Genomic DNA, 22,639 nt, shown 5'->3' with positions numbered 1-22,639 from the left:
TGCAAAAGGAGCATCCTATGCTGAGACGAGTGCCATGAACCCTTAGGCTTCAGGGCATGATTGACACAGGGTCAGGTAGAAACATTTCCTCTATCTACAGCATTGAAAGAATAGATAGGAGCCTGATTCTAAAGCCCAGTGAAATCCTTCGGTATCTTTCCATTGATCTCAACAGGCTTTGTTTTATGTGACTGTATCTGAGCCCGAAAGACGGGGCAAGGTAAGGAGGGGATGGGAGTGGCAGCAAGCAGCAGTGTGGGGAGCTTCGTGCATAGAACAATACGATGGTGGACCCCACCATACATCCAGGGCTTGGAGTTCTGCCTTTCTGCCGCTGCCCAGGCAGGGAGGGGTTTTATGCTATCTTTTCTCGCATTTGATTCCGGGATCTGCCAACTGCCAGATCAAGCACTCTTCTCTCCATGCCCCGCGTGTTTCAGAACAGCCCAAAGGCTGCTCTAACTTATTCCAGCTGCCTATAGCCTGAAGCTTGTTTGCAGTGTTCTTGTAACTGTGTTGGTCCCAGGACATTAGTGAGACAAGGTGGGTGAGGTAATCTCTCTTACTGGACCAACTTCTGTTGGTGAAAGAGACAAGTTTTTGAGCTACACAGAGCTCTTCTTCAGGTCACTGTGTAACTCGAAACTGTGTCTCTTTCACCAACAGAAGTTGGTCCAATAAAAGAGATTACCTCACCCACCTTGTGTCTCTTATACCCTGAAGGGGCTATTTGGATGCCTAGGGATCACCAGGGCATAATAAATAATGATAATACTCTTATCTAGCACTTTTCATCAGCAGATCTCAAAGCGCTTGACAAAGAAGATCAGTCTCATTATCTCCATTTGACAGATGGAGAAACTGAGGCACAGAGAGGGGAGGTGACTTGCTCAAGGTCACCCAACAGGCCAGTGGCAGAGCCAGGAATGGAACACAGGTCTGTTAAGTACCAGTTTGGTGCTCTATCCACTAGGCATAGAGACCGTCCCTTTCTATCAGCTGTGTCCTCTGAGCCATGGGCCAGAACTGGGGGATGACTCAGGAGCTTCTGTGGTGGCCCTGCCCTTACGGAGGGTTCTCTCGCATGAGGGAATATGCCGGGAAATCCTCAAAGCTGGGTTTACGGTTGCTTTGCAGCAACAAAGCAGCATAGCAGAGCTATAGAGTATAATTTAGGGCACCCAGCTTCACCAATTGGCGCCCTGGTGTGGCATCCGGATGTAGAACTAAGCAGCCTACCTGAGGCACCCAGGTTCACCAGGTTCTCTGAAGTTGCACAGCCCTGGGAGGTGATCACTTGAAAACTCTGGGCCAAATGTCCCTGGAGTAACTAAGCTAAAGTCGGTGGATTTGTCCCTCTTTGTTTAATGGCATCACTTTCTGGGGCATGCAGCTGATAAGAACATTCACTTATATTTGTGTGAGTTACCCGGCAGACCACAGAGCTCTTCTGATTATTTTTCCTCGCCATGGCCAGATGGCAGAAACCAATCCAAGAAACGGGTAGCTTTCCTGGCTGTCAATTTCAGGCAGCAACTGCCAAGGCTCCAGGGCATGGCTCTGATTGGAGGGCTGGTAGAAGGAGTTTCCCAGAATTTCTATCTCCAAATTGCTTGTGAATGAAGCAGCAGGAAAGAGGAGGGGAGGGAAAAATCCTAGTAGTTCCTGCCTTGAATTCCTAAAGAGAGGGGGACACCATAGAAATGAGACAGCAGCAGGTGTATCGAAAGGCTCATTGAAAGGAACAGGTGACGTCCAAGTTTTGCAAGACTGATGTGATGGATCATTTAGCACTTGTGAAAGGGGCCAGGTTAACAGCTCTGGAGAATCAACCCCCCCGTTTATCCACAGAACATGGAGCCCCAGCAGTACAAGCTTCCTCCCGCTCCTGCCCATGTGCCTCAGCCCTGCCTGGAGGGAACCATCCTCCAGAGGGTGAGAAGAAGGGTCAGAAACCCTGGGCCGCCCAGTCTTTGGTCTCTTTGGTAGGGATCCCAGGTGGTGTGATGGTGTTTGTGAGGGGTGGACACTTCGCTGCCCGATAGCAACCGGAGTCGGACCAACAATCCTTTCCTCTCAGTCCTTGAGCAGTGTTGTAAGATGGATGGGCTTGCAGTTAAGGCACTGAGCTGGGACTCAGGAGATCTAGGCTCCAAGCCTGGCTTGTGTGACCTCAAGCAAGTCACCTCGGCCAAGATTTTCCCAAGGACCTGGTGATTTTGGGTGCCTGACTTGAGACACGTCAAAGGGGCCTGGTTTTCAGACAGTGCTGAGTGTCTGCCCTCAGAAAACCAGGCGCCGTTCGATGTCTCAGGCTGAGACCCCCCCCATCCCCCCAAGGTCACTCTGGAAAATCTTGGCCTAGATCTCTCTCATTAATGAGTGAGCGGTGCCCAGATACTACAGTGATGGAGGCCCTGGCAAAACCAGGGCAGAGGTAGCCCATACCCGTTCAACCCTGAGACTCTCTGCTGAGGTCACCCAATGTTCTGGTGGGCGTTATTTACTGTCTACCGGGAGCTAACCAGTCCCTCATTCCCACCAGCAGGGCAGTAAAGCTGTTTCTTCTGCATCGCCTTCTAATCTCACAGGCATATCTGTGTCATCCCGTGTTCACACAAAGAATTAGCTGCATGTCCCAGGCTTATTCTGAATGGTGTTACAGTAGAACCTGAAGGCCCCAACTAAGAGCATTGTGCTAGACACCATATACACAAATAGTAAGAGACAGGCCCTGCACTGGAGAGTTTATAGTCTAAATAGATAAGCCAGACAAAATTTGAGGGGGGGGGGAAACTGAGGCACAGAGTGAGGACAGGTCTCACTTTTTAAAGGTAGGCACCAAAACACCTTTAAAATCTGCCCCAAAGTAACTTGCCCGACTTCACACAGAGAGTCAGTGACAGAGCTAGGATTAGAACCCAGATCTCTTACTGCCCCATCGAGTAGCCTCTTTGCTAGACCTCCCTCGGGGGTTATTTGCCATCTTATTTTTGGATTTTAACAGCCCGGCAGGAGCTTGGGCTGTTCATTTTGCCAGCCGTTGTCCCGGCTTATGAGAAATACAGCAGGCTGTACGTCCAGGTTCGTGTCTGATCCCCCCACCCCCAGTTGTTGGGTAATGAATTGTAAGTCGGGTCTAATGCATTGCTGATTGCTCTGATTAAATCTTTCTGCGGACTCAGTAGCATGGAGGCTGCTACAAATCCCTGATTGCTCTATGAGCCAATGACCTTACTTCATGGCCCACTTTTAAAGGGACCTGCTCATTGTACAGTGCATGCTCAGGAAGAGCAGGAGCCGCACACAGGAACTGAACTGGAGGTTGGTTATGTCACCCAGGGGAAGGAGGCCCTGATTTTTAACTGTGCCCGCCCAGAGGGGTTGCTGCCTGACCCAGTTATGCCGGCAGGGGAGCTGGATAGTACAGTGAGAAAGAACCAGCGGCTGGATGCTGAATCAGACAAAATCCATCTGGAAACAAAGCACAGATTTTTAACAGTGGGGGTGATTAACCATTGGAATAAGCTCCCCAGGTGGAATTTCCATCTCCTAATATCTCCAGACCAAGCTTGGATGTCTTTCTGGAAGAGATGCTTTAGCCAAACACAAGTACTGGGCTCAGTACAGGGGTAACTGGGGGAAATGACCTGTGCTGGACAAGAGGTCAGATCTGGGATTCTCAAACTGGAGGTCGTGAGGTTATGACGTGGGGGTTACGAGCTGTCAGCCTCCACCCTCAAATCAGCATTTGTAAGTGCAGTGGGGGAGGGCTAGGTTGGATATTAGGAAACACTGTTTCACTAGGAGGGTGGTGAAGCACTGGAATGGGTTCCCTAGGGAGGTGGTGGAATCTCTATCCTTAAAGGTTTTTAAATCCCGGCTTGACAAAGCCCTGGCTCGGATGATTTAGTTGGTATTGGTCCTGTTTTGAGCAGGGGGTTGGACGAGATGACCTCCTGAGGTCTCTTCCAACCCTAATCTTCTATGATTCTATGACATGCATGGATCTAATTAATTCCAATTCAGCAGTCTCTCATTTGAGTCTGTTTTTGAAGATTTTTTATTGAAGAATTGCCACTTTTAGGTCTGTAATCGAGTGACCAGAGAGATTGAAGTGTTCTCCGACTGGTTTTTGAATGTTATAATTCTTGACATCTGATTTGTGTCCATTTATTCTTTTACGTAGAGACTGTCCAGTTTGACCAATGTACATGGCAGAGGGGCATTGCTGGCACATGATGGCATATATCACATTGGTAGATGTGCAGGCGAACGAGCCTCTGATAGTGTGGCTGATGTGATTAGGCCCTATGATGTGATTAGGCTACATATCTATTCAGGGGACACCATCATAGGGTCTAATCACATCAGCCACACTATCAGACCCATCGCCACCCCTAGCTGCAAAACCTAGCTCTGCTTCTGGCTAAGGCACTGGAGTGAGACTCGAGCCCTGGGTGCTATTCCGGGCTTTGTCGCTGACCTGCTGGGTGACCTTGGACACGTCACTTCCACTCTCTCTCTGCCTCTTGTCTGCCTTGTCTATTTGGACTGTGAGCTTCTGGGGGCAGGGCCTGTCTCCCCCTTTGTGTCCGTGCAGCACCTAGCACAATGGGCTCTGATCCTGGCCGGGGCTTCTAGACGCTCTCGTCATGCAAATAAGAAAGTATCCGGTTCTATGTTTCTCCGTCTTCCCTGTATGCCCAGTATGGGGTCAGGTCCCTGTGCAACGCAGAACATGAGGTCTGCTGAATACAGGTTCGTTCAAACGACGGAGTTCCCTGTAATAGTACAATTACACCGGACAGCCTTTACTGTCCTGGAAATACACTGGTGAAAACTGCTTTGAAAAATCTTTCCCCCTCGTCATTTTAATTAAGAAACACTTTCAAACGAAGCCGACGCCATAGATCTTTGAAACGTTATGGGCCAGATTCCCAGCGGATGTCGATCGCTGGAGTACCGTCCAAGTCAACGGGACTGTGCTGATTCGCAGTAGCTGAGGATGTGGTCCTATGATAAGCTGCAGCAGCTTTGCAATGCGAAGGGGAAGGCACAATCGATGCCTCTGTACGCCCTGCCGATGATCTGTAGACATTCTCTGCTGTAAAACTGCCTTGGAAGAATTAGCTACAGGCTTCCTGGCTATTTCAATTGCTCTGATAACATCAGCAGAGAGAGAGAACTCTGGCTGTTGCCGTTATCACACGAACACAGCTGATGCCTTTTCTTGTCTTGGACAATATTTTCAGTGCCCATCCTTGGCTCTAACCCAAGCAGGATGTGGAAGGTGCTGGCCAGGGAATGGGGGACACTGGAGGAGAGCAGGGATCGTGCCACCCTTGGATATGCCCGTCAGGCCTTGCAGGAGGCAGGGGGTGGCTGCAGACCGAATATCGTGGAATCGGAGCAGGAGTCCGGGGGGAGATAAATGGAGGACGGGGTGGGACATATCTCAGTGCAACCTAGAGTAGGTGCAGGTCCCCACTAGCACTGAAGGCCCTAGCCAGCCCACCTGGACCAGATGAAGGTCCCTGATGCCGTGAGATGCCTGAAGCCTCTGGCTAGCCCATCTGGCCCTCACACCAGCTCGGAGGCCACCCGCAGTCCCATCTAACCAGGTGAAGCCTCTCCCTAAACTAGGTGATCCGCACCCCCCTCCTTCCCCGAGTGAAGCGTGCATCTCCCGTCACAGCAAAGCCAAACAGACCATTTGCTTTCATTGCCCATTGGTGTGTCTATTTTGCAGGTCCCGTGGATGAACAGGAGCTGAGGGGGCTGATCTCCAAAGCCAGCGCCTGCCTCTCCTGCCGCCCCCCCCTCATCCCCTCCCGACGCGTGGGGCTGCAGAGCCAGCAAACCCCCAATGCCTAAGAACAGCAAAGTGACACAGCGAGAGCACAGCAGCGAGCATGTCACCGAATCGGTGGCCGACCTGCTGGCCCACGAGGAGCCCGTGGACTACAAGCGCAGTGTCTTGAACATGACGGGCGAGGCCTGGGACAAGCAGAAGGACGTGGAGGAAGATCTGGACTCTGAGAAGCGGCCAGCGTGGAACAGCAAACTGCAGTACATCCTGGCCCAGATCGGGTACTCGGTGGGGCTGGGGAACGTCTGGCGGTTTCCATACTTGTGTCAAAAAAATGGAGGAGGTAAGAGACCACGGACGTGGGCACAGCCAGCTCAGTACAACAAAACAGCACTGGGATAGAGAGAGGGGGCCAATTCCTGCATGCATCCAGCTCCTGCTGAAGTCTGTAGCAGGTGGGAATGCGTAACCAAGGGCAGGATTAACCCACGTGCACTATCTGGGATCTTGGAATGCATATGGGATATGTCTACGCTGTGAGAAAAGACCCGTGGCACAGCTGTGGTTGGCCCGGGTCAGCTAACTCAGAGGGGCTCAGGCTTGTAGGGGTATAAAATTGCAGTGTAGACGTCCAGGCTTGGGCTGGAGCCTGGGCTCTCAGACCCCGTGATCGGGAGGGGTCTCAGGGCCTAAGCTTCAGCCTGAGTCTGAACACCTGCACTGCAATTTTATAGCCCCACAGCCCTGGCCCTGCGAGCCCGAATCAGCTGCCCGGGGCTCTCAGACTTGGTGCTGCAGGTTTTTTTATTGCCGTGCAGATTTAGCTGAGCTGATCGCCTCCCCTGGACTCCAAGGAGTTGAAGGCTGTACCATTATTTGTCTGAAACTGTTTTCAAGGGGGGAGGGGAGTGGAGAAGTCGGATTCAGTGATACAGAATTTGTGTCCGTTTTACTGACTGGATAGTTTGGGGGGAAAAATATCCAGAAACCGAAAAATGTTGTTGTTGTTTTTTTTTTCCAGGTTGGAACAATTTTTTTCTTTCAAAATTTTCTTTAAGTTTATTATAAAAAACATGACAGTGAAACTAAACCTTTTGTTCGACCTCAAATGAAATTTTTTGAATGTTCTATTTGCTGAAAAGTTAGAAAATATTTGTTTTCAGGTTGACATGAAACTTTTTTTCTCCAAAATTGCCAGAGAACCAAAAAATCAATCATATTTGAGCATTGGCCTGCTAAACCCAGGGTTGTGAGTTCAATCCTTGAGGGGGCCATTTAAGGATCTGGGGCAAAAATTGGGGATTGGTCCTGCTTTGAGCAGGGGGTTGGACTAGATGACCTCCTGAGGTCCCTTCTAACTCTGATATTCTGTGATTCTGTGATTCTATGGTCATCTCTCCATACCATATTATAGGACAGCAAATTGCATTAGATTTTTGAACCCGGTCAACCTATGGGGTCAGCTCCTTAAATGGTGTAAACCAGCCTAGATAGATCCATTGAAATCAACACCAAGTGAATATCTATCTATCTATCTATCTATCTATCTATCTATCTATCTATCTATCTATCTATCTATCCCCATTAGAGAGTATCAACATTTATTCACAGTTATGAGCACATTATTGTGCCATTTTTCTTTGCAGGAGTAGAACAAGGCCTCACTGCAGTGACGTCAGCCATCCCAATGTAGGTGAATGCTGGCATTTTAATGGTGACTTCTGTACAAGGAAACAGATACCTGAATTTTGTTTTTATGCAATTGGGAGAATTGACTTTCCTCTCAGGCTGGTTTTACACCAACACCACTGCATTTCTTTTGTGGAGTTACTCCTGATTTACACCAGCGCACATAAAACCAGAATCTGGCTTAGAGAATGTGGTCTAGTGAATGGAGCAGTGACGGGGACACAGCTGCTAGCTGCTACCCGCAGCTCCGCCATTGCCTTGCTCTGTGACCTTGGGCAAGTCACCTAACCACTCTGTGCCTCAGTTTTCCCACTTTGCAAAGTGGGGATCATAAGAGTGACCTGTCTCAGAGGACCCTGTGATGATGCTTGATTAGCTAATGTTTCTAAAGTGCTTTGAGATCCTCGGTTGATAATTGCTACAATTTTACATATTGACAGGCAAAATATATCCACGATTTAGACAGGCCTCACCCTCCCCAGCCCAACCCCCTCCACCCAGCCCCTGCCCCTAATCACGCAGACCAGATTCTGCTCTCAGATAACCCCGCACAATCCCCACTAATGTCAAAGGGCGGGATCAAGCCGGTTGGGTTAGCCCTTAGGGCCCACCCACAGCACCTCATGAAGTCCATACAGTAGAACCTCAGAGTTACAAACACCTCGGGAATGGAGGTTGTTCGTAACCCTGAACAGAACGGTCTGGTTGTGCATTCAAAAGTTTACAACTTGAACATTGACTTAATACAGCTTTGAAACTTAACTGTGCAGAGGGAAAATGCTGCTTTCCCTTGATTTTTGTAGTAGTTTACGTTTCATGCAGGACTGCACTACATTGTTGGGGTTTTTTCTGGTGTCTGGGGCTGCCTGATCTTGTACGTCTGGTTCCAAAGGAGGGGCGTGGTTGACGGGTCAGTTCGTCACTCTGGTGTTCGCAGATCTGAGGCTCTCCTGTAAAAGCAGAGGTTGCAGAGCACTTTGGAAGATCAGGCATTCGGTGTCTCTGTGCTGCAGTGCTCACCTTTCAGGGTGCGGGAGGAAGCTGCAGCAGAATGCCATGAACCCATCTCAGAGCTCGCATTCAGATCCTCCGTCAGAGTTAAATTCCCTGGTGTGGAATTCAGTCAGCAGGACCCAGATTCAGATTTCCAGAAAGAATTTACCCACCCCGCTTGCAAATCCCCAATCTGGGGAGCCTATTCTGACGCTTCTCCTCCTCCCTGTTGTCCGTATTCCCAGCACTGCATAATTCAGCAGCTCCTCAGCTGCGAAGGCTGCAGTAATCTCAATAATTAAAATGTGTCTCGTGCCATCTCGGTGATGAGTCATCCTTCGGACTGAACCTGTACAGTGAGCACTTCACACTCCGGGCCTGCTCACGCGCCCCTCACCTTTCGATCCCAAATTGGATGGAGCGCACCTCAGGCCAGCTCCAGTGTGCCAGCTCTTCCCCATCACCCGATTTCACCTTGTGATCTCACACGCATAGCGAACAGTGACCTAGTTTGGGTCAAAGAGAGAATGCTCTGATAGACATGCCTGGCTTGCGTTGCAGGGCGTATGCACTGATACGTGTGCACTGGCTGCATTGCATCTGCGCTGATAGGCATGCAACGGCTGCATTGCATGCACGGATTACATTGTGTACCCACTGATATGCATGCACTGCATGATGCAGTGATATGCACTGGTTGCATTGAGTGGGTTTGTACCGGTAACAAGGAGGAGGTTGAGTGCAATTATTGGGCCAGATTCTCCATTCTCATTGATTCTAATGGAGCTATGCTGATCTATACCAGCTGAGGCTCTGGCCCTGTGACTTCCATGGCGGACCTTTCGATTTACACCAGTGTAAGGGAGATCAGAACCAGGCTCAGAGTGTGAGCCGTGACTTGTGCGGGGGTCAGGATTCCGGGTTGTATTCCAAGAACTGCCATTTCCTGGCCACATCATCTAAAGCAAGTCATGTAACCCTGTTGTGCCTCAGTTTCCCCATTGGCACAATGAGTATAATAACACTAACCCATCTCACAGCAGTTTTTGGGGGGGCTCCCTAATGAATTTTTCCCTAAATTTACACCAGCTGAATATCTGGCCCATGGCCCATTCACATCCCCATCCTCACCTTGTCTCATCCTGTCCCCACCGACATCTTTGCTGTCATTTCTCCTTACTCCCATATCTGCTGTCTGTGGTTCTGTTAGTCATCCCAATTTTCCCTACCCCTTCTTCCTCTTCCCCCCTCCCTTCACATATTTATACATTCTGTCCCCTAGAGAGGAAGGATGGTCCAGTGGTTAGTGGAAGGCCTGGATTCAAATCCCTGCTCTGCCGTGGACTTCCTGCGTGGCCCTGGGTCAATCACTTAGAGTCTCTCTATGCCTCCGCTCCCCATCTGCACAAGGGGGTAATAGCCTCACAAGAGTGTTGTGAGGCTCAATCCGTTAACAATGATGGGGGCCAGGCAAGGTTTGTTGCCGCCCCAAGCTCCAGGAGCGCAACTGTCCAAGCAAAAAAAAAAAAGGGGGGGGGGAGGATGGCCGGAACGCCGCCCCTGGAATTGTGCCGCCCCCAGCCAGTCCTGGCTCCAGTCTCCCCAGTTCGACAGAGATTAATGGGGTTGCCATTTAGCCCTCTTGGGAGCTACTCACTCGAGGGCAGCAGCTAGCATTGTGCCAAGCACAAGTGTGAAAGCAGACGTATAGATCAAGTGTCTGTAGGTGCCAGAATAACGTGTGTGCGTGTGTACACTCCTGTGTCCATGTGTCACTGTGTCAGTCAGTCCCATCATGTGTGGGGGTGTGGCTGGGGGTGTGTCCATGTAAGCATCTGTGTGTCTCTGTGTCTGTTTCCTCTGCACACGAGTATCCTAGGTTCATGTCAGTGTGTAAGAAAAACAACAGGTGCAGGGGGTGACTCCGATGGTTCTGGGTTATAATGATCAGGCGGCTGGTGAGACATCACGATTGAGACTGTTCTCTCTCCTCCCCCTTGTCCTCCTCCCTCTCCCCCTCCATGTCCGTCCCACCACTGGGAAGAACCCCGGCTTTCACCGTGCAGTCGCAGGTGGGATCTGTAATGGCCCTTCTTTCTCCTGCCAGGTGCCTACCTGGTCCCGTACCTGGTGCTGCTTATCATCATCGGGCTCCCTCTCTTCTTCCTGGAGCTGGCCGTGGGTCAGAGAATCCGCCGGGGCAGCATCGGCGTGTGGAATTACATCTGCCCCCGCCTGGGGGGCATTGGATACGCCAGCTGTCTCGTGAGTGCTCAGATGAGTTTCACCCGGTGCCACATGTGATTGCGGGGGGAGGAGGGTTGATCTCTTTGTCCAGGCACAGGGAGGGCACTGCAAGCCACAGACAGCTGGGTTCCTAGCTATGGTAACTGGAGCAAAAGTAACACAGACTTCCAGCTGCCCTGGCGGCATCCTTAGTCATCTTGGAGCCTGGGAAGTGGTACTTGTCTGAGGATGCTGAGATGTAAAACCAGGGTTGTACCCACTTGTGGTCATCAAAATCCCATGGCACTTATTGCAAGAGTCAGGGTGTTAGCCCCAATGTCCTGGTCACACGCCAGGGTGGGCCACTACCTAGCTAATGGCTATCGTCTTCTTCCCCTCTGGCCTGTTGGGCAGTGATGAGTGCCGTTAAACAGCTGCCACGTCCCACCCCAGCGGTGGCTGCAGTTTGGTAGCAGGGGAGGTAGTTCCTATGCATAGAAATTCAAGTGCGTTGTCATTTGCATAATTAATCTAGTGAGTGTTGGGGTGCAACAACCCACCTCAGTCTGAGCTCAACGTGGCAGTCTCACCTGGGCTCAACATGGAAATCTCACCTGGGCTCAACATGGAAATCTCACCTGGGCTTCTAAGAGGAAAAGTTCAGCACAAGCAGGGACCCATCCAGCCAGGAACTGGGCATCTCCTGGGAGCTACTGAGTGCCCTCAATGGAGCCTGTGGACCTTAGGAGATGCTCAGCCCCTCACAGAATCAGTCCCTTGGATAGTCTCTGAACGGATAGAGATTCTCACCTTAGTTCCAGGGCATGATGGGGTGAGGGGGTTCATCCTGGATTGCCCTAGCAGAGATAGTCCCTTGCAGGTGAGTTCCGAGCATTTGGCTGTGGTGCATTGCAGCAGGTGCAATTGTAAAGTGGTGCCTAGGTAATAAAGGGCTCCCATTCTAGCCTCATGATCTCCTGGCTCCAGGTTTTCCCAGAGCACACAGCACTACCATCACTAGCAATTCCCCGTGGGTTTTGCAGGAGTTTGAGATCAGGGTGTGATGTTCATTACACCACTATAGACTGTGTTAATCCAGGCACAGCCCCAGACATGCAGCCCGGAGCTGTTGGCTTCTTCTTTAACTTTTCATTTCTTAGCTTTGGCTACTACGTGTCAAAAGCAACTTCACTGAAAAACACATGTGACAGCTGCCACGTTGGTCAACACCAGAGATGGAACTGGGAGCTGAAAACATGAGTCTCTACAGCCAGCCTCTCAAATTAGGGCTGTATCAGACTCATGTCCTCTACAGATCAGGTGCAGAGGACGACACCCACAACACATCCTGATCAGTGGGTTACACAGGCAATTCAGAATTAAGTTTGGAATGTAATTACGGCCGAGCGACTCATTCATGATGAATCTTTCATTCAGCCAATGTCATCTTTGCTTCCAGTTTGCGAGCAGACAGCAAAGTGATTACACCGATTTAGATGAAATTCTCTGCTAATTCCTTCTCTGACTAAATCTTAAACTGAGGATAATGCAGCAAGAATTTTCACCAAAGATTGCTGTGTGTCTGTTAGTTACATGGGTTGGGTGGGGTTGGGCCTGTTCCCTGGTTGGATCACATATTGTAGCATACAGAAAATAAGGTAGTGTCCCTTTAAACGGTTTGCCAACTGTCTAGTGACACTCGATGTGTTCTGTGTCTTAGAACGTGCCAGAAACAAGCAGCAATGTGTCTGTGATCAGGCCTGTTCTATATGTGTATAGTTAGTAAACACAGTTATTTGGGACCCAGCTGTGCCTGCGTGGTTTCTCCACGTTGTTTCTGTTGCATAAAGAGCAAAAGACAACAACACGTATTTAATAAGCTTGCGCAGCACAAACTGCAAACGCTTCGGGGAAAATGCAATGAATAGATTATCTAGCCAGAAGAGACCACTGTAATCATCTGGTCTGACCGCCTGCATAACACAGGCCATCAGACTTCCCTGGATTAATTCCGGTTTGAATTTGAGCAGAACTTTTAGAAAAACATCCAATCCTGATTCCAAAATGGCCAGGGATGGAGAATTCACCACAGCTCTTGGCAAGTTGTTCCAGTCATTAATTCCCCTCACTGTTAAACCTGTGAATCTTGTTTCTAGTCTGAATTTGTCTAGCTTCAGCTCCCAGTCAGTGGACCATGTTAGCCCTTGGATTGAAGAATGAGATTGAAGAACTGGAATTCAAGCTTAAAATTAGCTTTTTCTGAAGGTCCATCGTAGTAAAGTTCTGGGTCTCTCATGGTTGTTGGAAGTGAACATTCTAAAGGCCTGATCCATTGGCCCATTGCAGTCAATGGGAGTTTTTCCATTCACATCACTAGACTTTGGGATCAGGTCCAGATTACCACGTCTCATCACCCCAGGTGCCTTGTTGTCCCAAGGTTTCCTGGTCAGTAGTGTTAGGTCTGTGTGAGGGACTAAACACTGTGTTATTTTCCCTCCCCTAGGTCTGCTTCTTTGTCGGTCTCTATTATAACGTGATCATCGGCTGGAGCATCTTTTACTTTTTTAAATCCTTCCAGTATCCGCTCCCCTGGAGTGAGTGCCCCATTGTTAAAAATGGCACAATGGCCGGTGAGTGATTTCATTGTCTCTCCAGCTCGGCAGGTGCTGGGAGACGGGACGTGGACAAGAGCTATTAGGGTTGAAAATGGTTCCAGCTGCTGGGACACGGCATTGGATCTGGGGAGGTGCTTCTGGGATTGTGGGTAGTTTCCATTGCTGATAATTGTCACTGGATGGGGATGCTGGGATGTGGCAGCGTATGGGACACTTGCTGCCTCTTTGTGGGTATTTCCCCACTGGTGGGACATGGCGTTGTATTGGGACATGTTTGGCAGAATTGCCTGGTTGCTCTAAGGGGACAGCTACTGTGGCAGGCCTGCTATCAGGATTGCAGATGGAGTTGGCAGCTGGTAAGTGCATTTGGAGCGCTCATCTAGCTGGTTCCTGAGAGCCCATTACAGAGCGTGTTTAAGTTAATAGAGCATTTAGTAGCATATAAACATCTCCCTGGTATACTTGGGAATATTTTATGGCAGGTGTAAATTGCACCATTTATTTAACGTCTTATTTTCATTTGTTAGCATCTTTCTATTCCATCTTTGCTATTAAAAATGAACCAAGGTCCAATCCCCCAAGTGCCGTACAGACATTTGTAAATCACGGCTGGCTGCCCTGGGACTTAGGCAGGTCCTTAATGACACGTTACCCTCACGGGATGGGGGGTGCTTTCCAGCAACCCAAACTCTCGTGACCCTTGTTTGTTTCAGTGGTGGAGGCAGAATGTGAGAAGAGCTCCGCAACCACCTACTTCTGGTACCGCGAGGCTCTGGAGATTTCCAACTCCGTCTCAGAGAGCGGAGGGCTCAACTGGAAGATGACCCTGTGCCTGCTGATGGCCTGGAGTGTTGTGGGATTGGCCGTGATCAAAGGAATTCAGTCCTCAGGGAAGGTGAGAGTCCGCAGTGGCCAGAGCCACAACAAGTCTTGTTTCCTGCCAGTGGCTGAAGTGATGTTATGTGCACCAAGGATAGTAGGAGTAAATGCGACCACTGCTGGGGAGTGTCTGCAAAAGAGCAGCTGGGTAGCAGTGTAGCTGTGAAGTGTCCGAGAAGGTAGGAATGTCTGCTGCTGCTTGTGCCTGGAGGTAGGAGGTTTCTACGGCTGGTGAGTTTATTCCTGCTGGGAATGTGGCCTTGTTGATGTAACCATCATGACTGGCCTTTGCAGATACCCCTGGTATATGACAGGGTATTAACTTCTGCAAGCATGTCAAGATCTCAGCCTGTAGGTCCCCTAATGGAAATGAGCTCAAGTTCTGAGATTCTGGCCACCAGCAACTCCCCACTGACCAGCTGTGAAAAAGGCGAACACAGGATGTACCAGGCAAGGTATTTCCAGTCGAGACAGGGAAGCATGAACGCCACTGTACAAGGCACTGGTGAGACCTCTTCAATACTATGTCTAATTCCCGTCACCCCTGTTCAGTAAAGATGAATTCAAATGGGAGCAGGTGCAGAGAAGGGTTGCTAGGACAAGCAGAGGAATCAGGAACAGATCTCATGAGAGGAAACTGAAAGAGCTTGACTTGTGTGACCTTGTAAAAGAAAGCTTAGAGGGCTTCTGTCTGCTCTTTCTAAACACATCAGGTGAGTACACACCCGAGAGGGAGAAGAGCTATTTAAGCAAAAGGACAGGCTGGCGTTTAGAATTAGAACCATCGGAGGACGGAGGTTTCAGAATAGGCTTCCAATAGGAATTGTGGGGCAAACACCCGCGCTGGTTTTAAGATGGAGCTTTACGAATGGGGTTGTCTACGATAGCACGGATGCCCTGGGAAGTCCCTTCCAGGGCTGTGTCCCTGTGACTTCAGGGGGGCTTGTGCGTGTTCTGCATCTGTGAAAATCAGGCCAGGCACCCGGCTGTGAAACACTGGGCATCCACGTGTGATGATTTGGGCCCAGAGCGAGGTTTGGCCTTTTGTGTTCGTTGCCCTTGGCTTTGCTGAGGAAACTCTGCTCCAAGGAAGCTGCCACGACACCCAGCTTGTCTTCCTGGGTTGGCAGGCAGCGCCAGTGGGAATTGGTAGGCACCAGACACAACCAGGGCTGGATCAGAGGCCTGGGGAGAAGGCTGCAATGAACATTTGGATGACGTTCACATCTGGTGCTGTGAAGGAGGCTGCGTCTCCTCGCTGAGCAAGGCGAGGAAGTTCTGAAGGGTAAAATCCCAGCGGAGATGCCGGAACACTGTGTGTCTCCGTAACTCTGCTGTAGAGCCTCTGGCACAGCAACAGGTGAGACAGGACAGTGGGTCCCCAGGCTGCCACCCCCGCAATACAAAGAGGCACCAGATGCTCTGCAGCAAGCGGAGAACAAAAGCCGAGCATTAACAGCCAAACTTCCCTGCTCAGATTAAGTGTGAAATAGGCCCAGGTTACACAGGGAGTCGGCATTAGCCGCACAGGGCCCCCTCATGCCACTAGAGAGCACTAGTAAAGTATGTGTTGCATCCCCGCCCTTCCCTAGTGGCCAGGTCATATGGAGGATAACAGCCTACTACTGCTACAACCCAATGGAGGCTGTTCCAGTGGTTAGGGTCAGTGATAAAGGTGGTAGGTTTCAATCTTTATGAGAGACCGTACGGGGACGCGGGGCTTGTTATATCATGCTACGGTATAAAGGGGATAGGTTCAGGCTATGGAGGGCAGCATCCCGAGCAGCACAGTGCCCCCTAGTGCCATGGCAGATAGAACTGGCGTTTAGGTGTTGAAGGGCAATATTCCCAGCAGCACAATGCCCCTTAATGCTGCAACGTGTTTCATGCTGACTTATAGAGGCTCAATATTTCTCTTTCAGAGTAGCATTCTCTCCCCCTCTTGCTCCTTTTCTGTCGGGGGATTGTGTGCAGAGGGGAACGGAGGAAGAGCCCTGCCTGAGTGCCAGTGTGGGAGGCGGTAGCTATGCACAGGTCCTTGTCACATTGGGTCTTCTCTCTCCCAGGTGATGTACTTCAGCTCCCTCTTCCCGTATGTGGTGCTCCTTTGCTTCCTGGTGCGGGGGCTGCTCCTGAGGGGGGCAATAGATGGGATCCTGCACATGTTCACTCCTAAGGTAAGGGACCAACACTCGCTGTACAGCCCCTCTGCCTAATCAGAGAGGGACAGAGCCATTTCCCAAGGCTGCTTGCCCTGCTGATTTCATGATGAGTTTGGATGGGCGATAGGGGCAGAGATCCATGATCACGATACAGGCTCCCATTCCTTCTGGCTTGCTCCTTCGTTTCCCTGGAAGGAGCAGGCTGCTTCCTATATCAACCAGAGGCAGGTGCACACACACCCAGTGCACACTGATACAACACACACACACACACACACACACACAAAATCACATCTACACACATACAATTACATCTACACACATGCAATCAGCCCTGTGCACCCAGTCCCATTTACACATATAGTTGGTTCACACTAGGAAACAGATTCTCACACACACACACACACACCCAAATCACACACATACAGCCACGTCGCACTAATAAACAGATGCATGCAATGCAGCTGCACACAGCCTGACACAGCCCTCTATGCACATACAGTCAGTGCTACACACGCCCCCTCCTGAAGATCGGGGTGCCTAAACCCAGAGCCACTGAAGCAGTCAGGAACCCCAAGACCACACCTAACTTACACAAGTGAGGCAGCAGCTCGAGGAAACTACAGCTCCCAGCATGCAATGCTTTGGGGGGCAGGTCTCTTGGCTCAAGGTGGGGGCATTGCTGGTTGGCACCTGCAGTCTCTCTGCTTGTTGACATGGGCTACATTTTAAGACTTCATGGGGCTGCCCCTGTGGCAGATGCTGGCTGGCAGACAAACCTCCACAGTTACAAACCTAGGCAGCCATCAGTCTTACATATCGAGTAATTCACTAGCTAATTAATGAATGAAGCTGAGATGTAGATGAATCAGCTCATCCCACAAAGCTGTTGCAAGATATTAACAATGATAGCTTGATGAGAGATACCCGGACACTCCAGTCCTACACCTCTGGCTTTTATTACAAAGGGGAAGCTGTGATGGGGGGAGAATTGAAACCAAACTGGGCTAATCACACAGGCGCTAGCTCTCAATTAATGTTAATGCTTAGGGCACTCCTAAGGTACTCAGGCACCATGCGGAGACGTGTGCTCTAAATAGCTGGAGAGAGATGGCTCTGTGCATCTTCCGGCGGCTTTGCAGATATGAACACACCGCAATTCAGCATCCAGCTCCCGCTCCACACAGTGCGGGGACCTGCAGCACTCCAGGTCCCATGGCAACAAACATGGCATAGTCATCAAGGGACGAGTCAGCAGCCAGTGGTCTTGATGGGAAGATTGGAGCTTGCTGCAGAATGCACGGAAAGCGAGTGCCTGGGTCTAACTATATAGTAGCGGGGAGGGAAGGTATTAAAGACAGGGAGCTCATAGAGAGGACGGTCTAGTGGATGGGGGATCTGAGTGAACGTCAGGAGATCTGGGTGCTCTTCCCAGCTCTGCGGACTCAATGTGTGATCCTAGGCCAGTTGCTTCCCCATCTCTGAAAGGAAGCTAACCACACTTGCTTTGAAGGGGCTTTGAAATCCATGAAAAGCACTCGGGTCTAATGGTTGGAGCACAGACAGGCTCGGGCATCAAGCAAGCTGGGGTCTTATTCCCAGCTGTGTCACTGTGTGGCGATTCCCCCTTCTCAGTGCCTCAGTTTCCCCATCTGTAAATTAGAGATGGTGACCCCTAACTCTTAGAGATCTGCGGGTGGAATAGGCTACATAAACACGATGGACTCATTACTCTCGTTAGAAGGGGTGTTTGTTTGGGAGGGAATTATATTCTTTGCTTCTCCAAGTCCATATGCATATGCGAAAACCCTGGTCAAGTGTAGTCCAAGGTGCAGTGGGTATGAGCCCATGGCCCCGGCTAGCCCATGGAGCCCAAGGTTCTACATATAGAGCCTCCATTATCATAAGGGACGTCACTGGCTTGGTGCCGGTGATGGGTGTGCTGGGTTTCCCTGGACCCGCCAGGCTGAATGAACAGGGAGACGGGGCGACTCACAAGGCTCCGCCTCCTTTCTCTCCCCTCCCAGCTTGACAAGATGCTGGACCCCCAGGTGTGGCGAGAGGCGGCCACTCAGGTCTTCTTCGCCTTGGGCCTGGGCTTTGGAGGTGTCATCGCTTTCTCCAGCTACAACAAGCAGGACAATAACTGCCACTTCGATGCCACCCTCGTCTCCTTCATCAACTTCTTCACCTCCGTGTTGGCCACCCTGGTGGTCTTCGCCGTGCTGGGGTTCAAGGCCAACATCATGAATGAGAAATGTGTGGTGGAGTACGTGTGGATTTCTCTCACTTCCCAGGGCCCTTCTCCTGACCTTGGTCTCCTGCCCAGGGGGTGAACCCCCACAAATGGGGATGCATATTCAGTATCTTCTAGGCCCAGGTCCTCAACGGTTGATTTCAATGGGAGTTAGGTGCCTAAATGCCACTGAGGATCTGGGCCCTATTCCTTTAGCGCATGCATTAAAAGCTCATGCTTTTAGGTCCAGGAGCTCCCAGTTCTGTCTCCACTCATGACCCAATGGGGATGAAAAGATTGTTACAGGGATAAATGAAACCTGGTCTAGGGTATTGCTGGTGACACACTGCGGGGTGCTCTTTCTCTCTGAGTCATGACCTAAGTGCCCATCTCCCACCGGCTTCTAATAAGACCTTAGGTCCCGCTGGAAATCCAAGCTTAAAGCTGAGGTATTGACCTGGCTGTCATGGGCAAATCCAACGTGACTAATTACATTCTAAATTCCTCCTCCAATTTCAGCTGGAGACGGGATTCTCTTTCACGTCCTGTCCTCAACTAGTGCGTAGTTATGTGATGTTAAAGAGCTGCCGCGCTCGACCACAGAAGTGGCTGCTTTTCAGCGCGGGGTGAAGCGAGCTCAATACCGAGTTTCTAAAATGTGCACAGCGCTTTTGGATCTCTGGATGAGCACCTGAGGGGCAAGCGCTGGACCAGTGCTGGCATCTGGGGACTGCTGCACAGGCTGGTCTGACTCTTGTGGATCCCAGAGCTGGAGTCTTGGAGATGGGGCTGGGATTACAGCCCCTCACTGGGTGGGGGAGAGGGCATGGTCTACAGTTTCAGAGTAGCAGCCGTGTCAGTCTGTATCTGCAGAAAGAACAGGAGTTCTTAGAGACTAACCAATTTATCTGAGCGTAACCTTTCGTGAGCTACAGCTCACTTCATCGGATGCATGTAATGCTCCTCTGCCGTGTACATTGGCCAAACTGGACAGTCTCTACATAAAAGAATAAATGGACACAAATCAGACGTCAATAATTATAACATTCAAAACCCAGTTGGAGAACACTTCAATCTCTCTGGTCACTCGATTACAGACCTAAACGTGGCAATTCTTCAACAAAAAAACTTCAAAAACAGACTCCAACGAGAGACTGCTGAATTGGAATTAATTTGCAAACTGGATACAATTAACTTTGGCTTGAATAAAGCCTGGGAGTGGACGGGTCATTACACAAAGTAAAACTATTTCCCCTTGTTTATTTCTCCCCCTACTGTTCCTCACACATTCTTGTCAACTGCTGGACATGGCCCACCTTGATTATCACAACAAAATGTTTTTTTCTCTCCTGCTGGGAATAGCTCACCTTACCTGATCGCTCTCGTTACAGCCTGTATGGTAACACCCATTGTTTCATGGTCTCTGTGTATATAAAATCTCCCCACTGTATTTTCCACTGAATGCATCCGATGAAGTGAGCTGTAGCCCACGAAAGCTTATGCTCAAAGAAATATGTTAGTCTCTAAGGTGCTACAAGTCCTCCTTTTCTTTTTGTGGTCTACAGTTGGTAGCCAAGATAGCTTTTCTCCCTGTACTCACGGCGAGTGCTGCAGAGCCGGAGGCTAGCACCGGCTGCAGGAGGACAGGGAGTGTACCACCCTCAGTGCATTTGATGGCAGGGTTGCCTCCCAGTGCACCTACATTGTGGGGGAATGTTGCAGATGATGCCCCCCCTTGCTCCCAGTGTCCCGCCTCCACACGCAGTGCCCTGCTTGGCCCATAGGGGGCGATCACATCCCACCTCGTCTCCATTGCCGGGTGGGGGCTCCCTTGGTGACTCTGGCTTTGCTCCCCATAGGAACACTGAGAAGATCCTGGGATACCTGAATAGCCACGTCCTGAGCCACGACCTCATCCCGCCCCACGTGAACTTCTCCCATCTCACGGCCAAGGACTACAGCGAGATGTACCAAGTGATCATGACAGTGAAGGAGAATCACTTCAAGGAGCTGGGCTTGGATGCCTGCCTGCTAGAGGATGAGCTCAACAAGGTGCCTGGGGACAGTCCTTTGCATTCGTTTCAGAGCCAGGGGTAGCTCAGGGGGTTGGGGGTGGGGGGTCAGGTGTAGGTGTGGCTGTTGGGCTTGCAGAGGCATGTCTGTTTTTATGCACATGTCCCCAGTATATTTCTCTCCCAAGTCTGACACAGCTGTCCCTCTTCTCCCACCCATGCAGTCAGTGCAGGGAACTGGCCTGGCCTTCATCGCCTTCACCGAAGCCATGACCCATTTCCCAGCTTCTCCTTTCTGGTCTGTGATGTTCTTCCTGATGCTGATAAACCTGGGGCTTGGCAGCATGATTGGGACCATGGCAGGTATCACCACCCCTATCATTGACACCTTCAAGGTGCGGAAGGAAGTTTTCACAGGTGAGGTTCTTTCCGGCTACTCTGCCTTGGGGACAGGGGGTTCTCCGTTTCCTTGGGGTGGGCATGGTGACTTGAGAAGGTGGGTTGGAGACTGCAGCGTCGGCTGGCTTGTGAGGCCCGGTCGGATCTCACACAGGAGGCTCGACGCAGGTTCTCCACCAGCAGGGCTGAACCTTAGGATGTCCTAGGAGCACAGGTACCTCAGCTCTCTGTCTGCATTATAGGAAGGGCCCAAGGGAGCACAGCTTGCTCCCAGAGGGATCCTGAGCAAAACCTGGTTGCGGAGGGGGCTGAATGTGGGAGGGAGGTGAGGGGAGGAAGGGAACTCTGGATCTAGTGAGGCCCAGGGTTACCTAGGCACTGGATTGGCTGTTCAGTTGTTGGGAGCGGGTTGGAAAGATGATGGAAGGTGGGAAGAACCCTGCTTCCCTCTGCTCTTGGGAGGGCCAGGCTGTGGCTCCATGACTGCAAAACAACATTGAAGCGTGACGTCATAACCAGAGATGGGCCTGAACCCGAAATTGCAGACACAAAACTTTGGAGGTGTTACAGATCTAGATCTGCACCTTTAGTGGCCTCAGCATTTCGGAGTGTTTTGGACACAGGCACTGTGCCTTCTACCAAAGTCACATACACCTTCATCCCTAGCTCTCCTCAGTGCATTTAATGATTTAATATTAACACAGCACCTGCTGTTCCTAGCAATCCCAAAGCACAGGGAGATGAATTGTGGGGAGGGCACTAGACTGGGCATAGGAGACCTGGGTTCTATTCCTGGCTCTGCCACTGACTAGCTCTTGCCACTTGGGCAAGTCATGTCACTGCTCTGTGCCTCAGTTTCCCTTCTGCCCTTTGTCTTTGAGAAATTCTTCAGGGCAGGGCTGTCTAACAATATGTATGTGGAGTGCCTCGCACAAGGGGACCTTGATCATGGCTGGAGCTCCTACGTGCTGCTGTAATGCAAATCATTATAATAATAATCAACTTCCTATCTTTATCTGAGAACCACAGAACCATCCTTCCTCCTCCTGCAACTGATTGCAATGGGACTGGTCTCAGAGCTGAAAGTTAAGCATGTGCATAAGACTTTGCAGGACAGGGGCCCAGGTGACAAAAGAGGCAAACCATGGGAGGACAAGGCAAGAGTAGAGACCGGTGCATTAGCATGGGTTTGTGGCCAGTCACAGGTGGTTGCCAGACTCACCAATGCTAAGTAATGCTTGTTGTTATTATTTACTATTCCATCAGCAGGTTTGAGGCTGCATGAATTTAGCCTGGGGGAGTTGTTAGAATCCCGTTGTTCCCCCTCCCTGAGTTCTGCGTTCCCCTGGAGGAGCTATGCTGACGGTGACCATGTGCTCTTTGCAGTTGGCTGTTGCATCTTCGCCTTCCTGATAGGCTTGATCTTCGTGCAGCACTCGGGGAATTACTTCGTCACCATGTTTGACGATTACTCCGCCACGCTGCCGCTCATGGTCGTGGTGATCCTGGAGAACATTGCCGTGGCCTGGATTTATGGCACCAAGAAGTAAGAACTCACGCAACGGCAATAATCTCACCGCTGCCTCTATTAGCCTGGCTGGATTCCTAAGCTTTCT

At 50.5% G+C, this 22,639-nt stretch overlaps 1 protein-coding gene across 3 annotated transcripts in view; it reads left to right on the top strand.

Annotated features, from left to right (window-relative positions):
• SLC6A17 (solute carrier family 6 member 17) overlaps positions 1 to 22,639 on the top strand; it is a 43,827-nt gene that overhangs the window by 11,601 nt on the left and 9,587 nt on the right. For all 3 annotated transcript variants that reach the window (XM_074936358.1, XM_074936356.1, XM_074936357.1), the window contains exons 2-10: positions 5,753 to 6,155; positions 10,602 to 10,759; positions 13,224 to 13,350; positions 14,049 to 14,230; positions 16,281 to 16,391; positions 18,404 to 18,645; positions 20,472 to 20,664; positions 20,849 to 21,041; positions 22,410 to 22,569. In XM_074936358.1, the coding sequence (XP_074792459.1) occupies positions 5,870 to 6,155; positions 10,602 to 10,759; positions 13,224 to 13,350; positions 14,049 to 14,230; positions 16,281 to 16,391; positions 18,404 to 18,645; positions 20,472 to 20,664; positions 20,849 to 21,041; positions 22,410 to 22,569 (1,652 nt within the window). In that variant the 5' untranslated portion in view covers positions 5,753 to 5,869. The remainder of the gene's footprint in view (positions 1 to 5,752; positions 6,156 to 10,601; positions 10,760 to 13,223; positions 13,351 to 14,048; positions 14,231 to 16,280; positions 16,392 to 18,403; positions 18,646 to 20,471; positions 20,665 to 20,848; positions 21,042 to 22,409; positions 22,570 to 22,639) is intronic.

This window comes from Natator depressus, chromosome 21 (genome assembly GCF_965152275.1).
Source record: "Natator depressus isolate rNatDep1 chromosome 21, rNatDep2.hap1, whole genome shotgun sequence".
Classification (NCBI taxonomy): Eukaryota; Metazoa; Chordata; order Testudines; family Cheloniidae; genus Natator; species Natator depressus.
The sequence above is the reverse complement of the archived record's forward strand: the minus strand, read 5'-3'. Positions and strand labels throughout refer to the sequence as shown.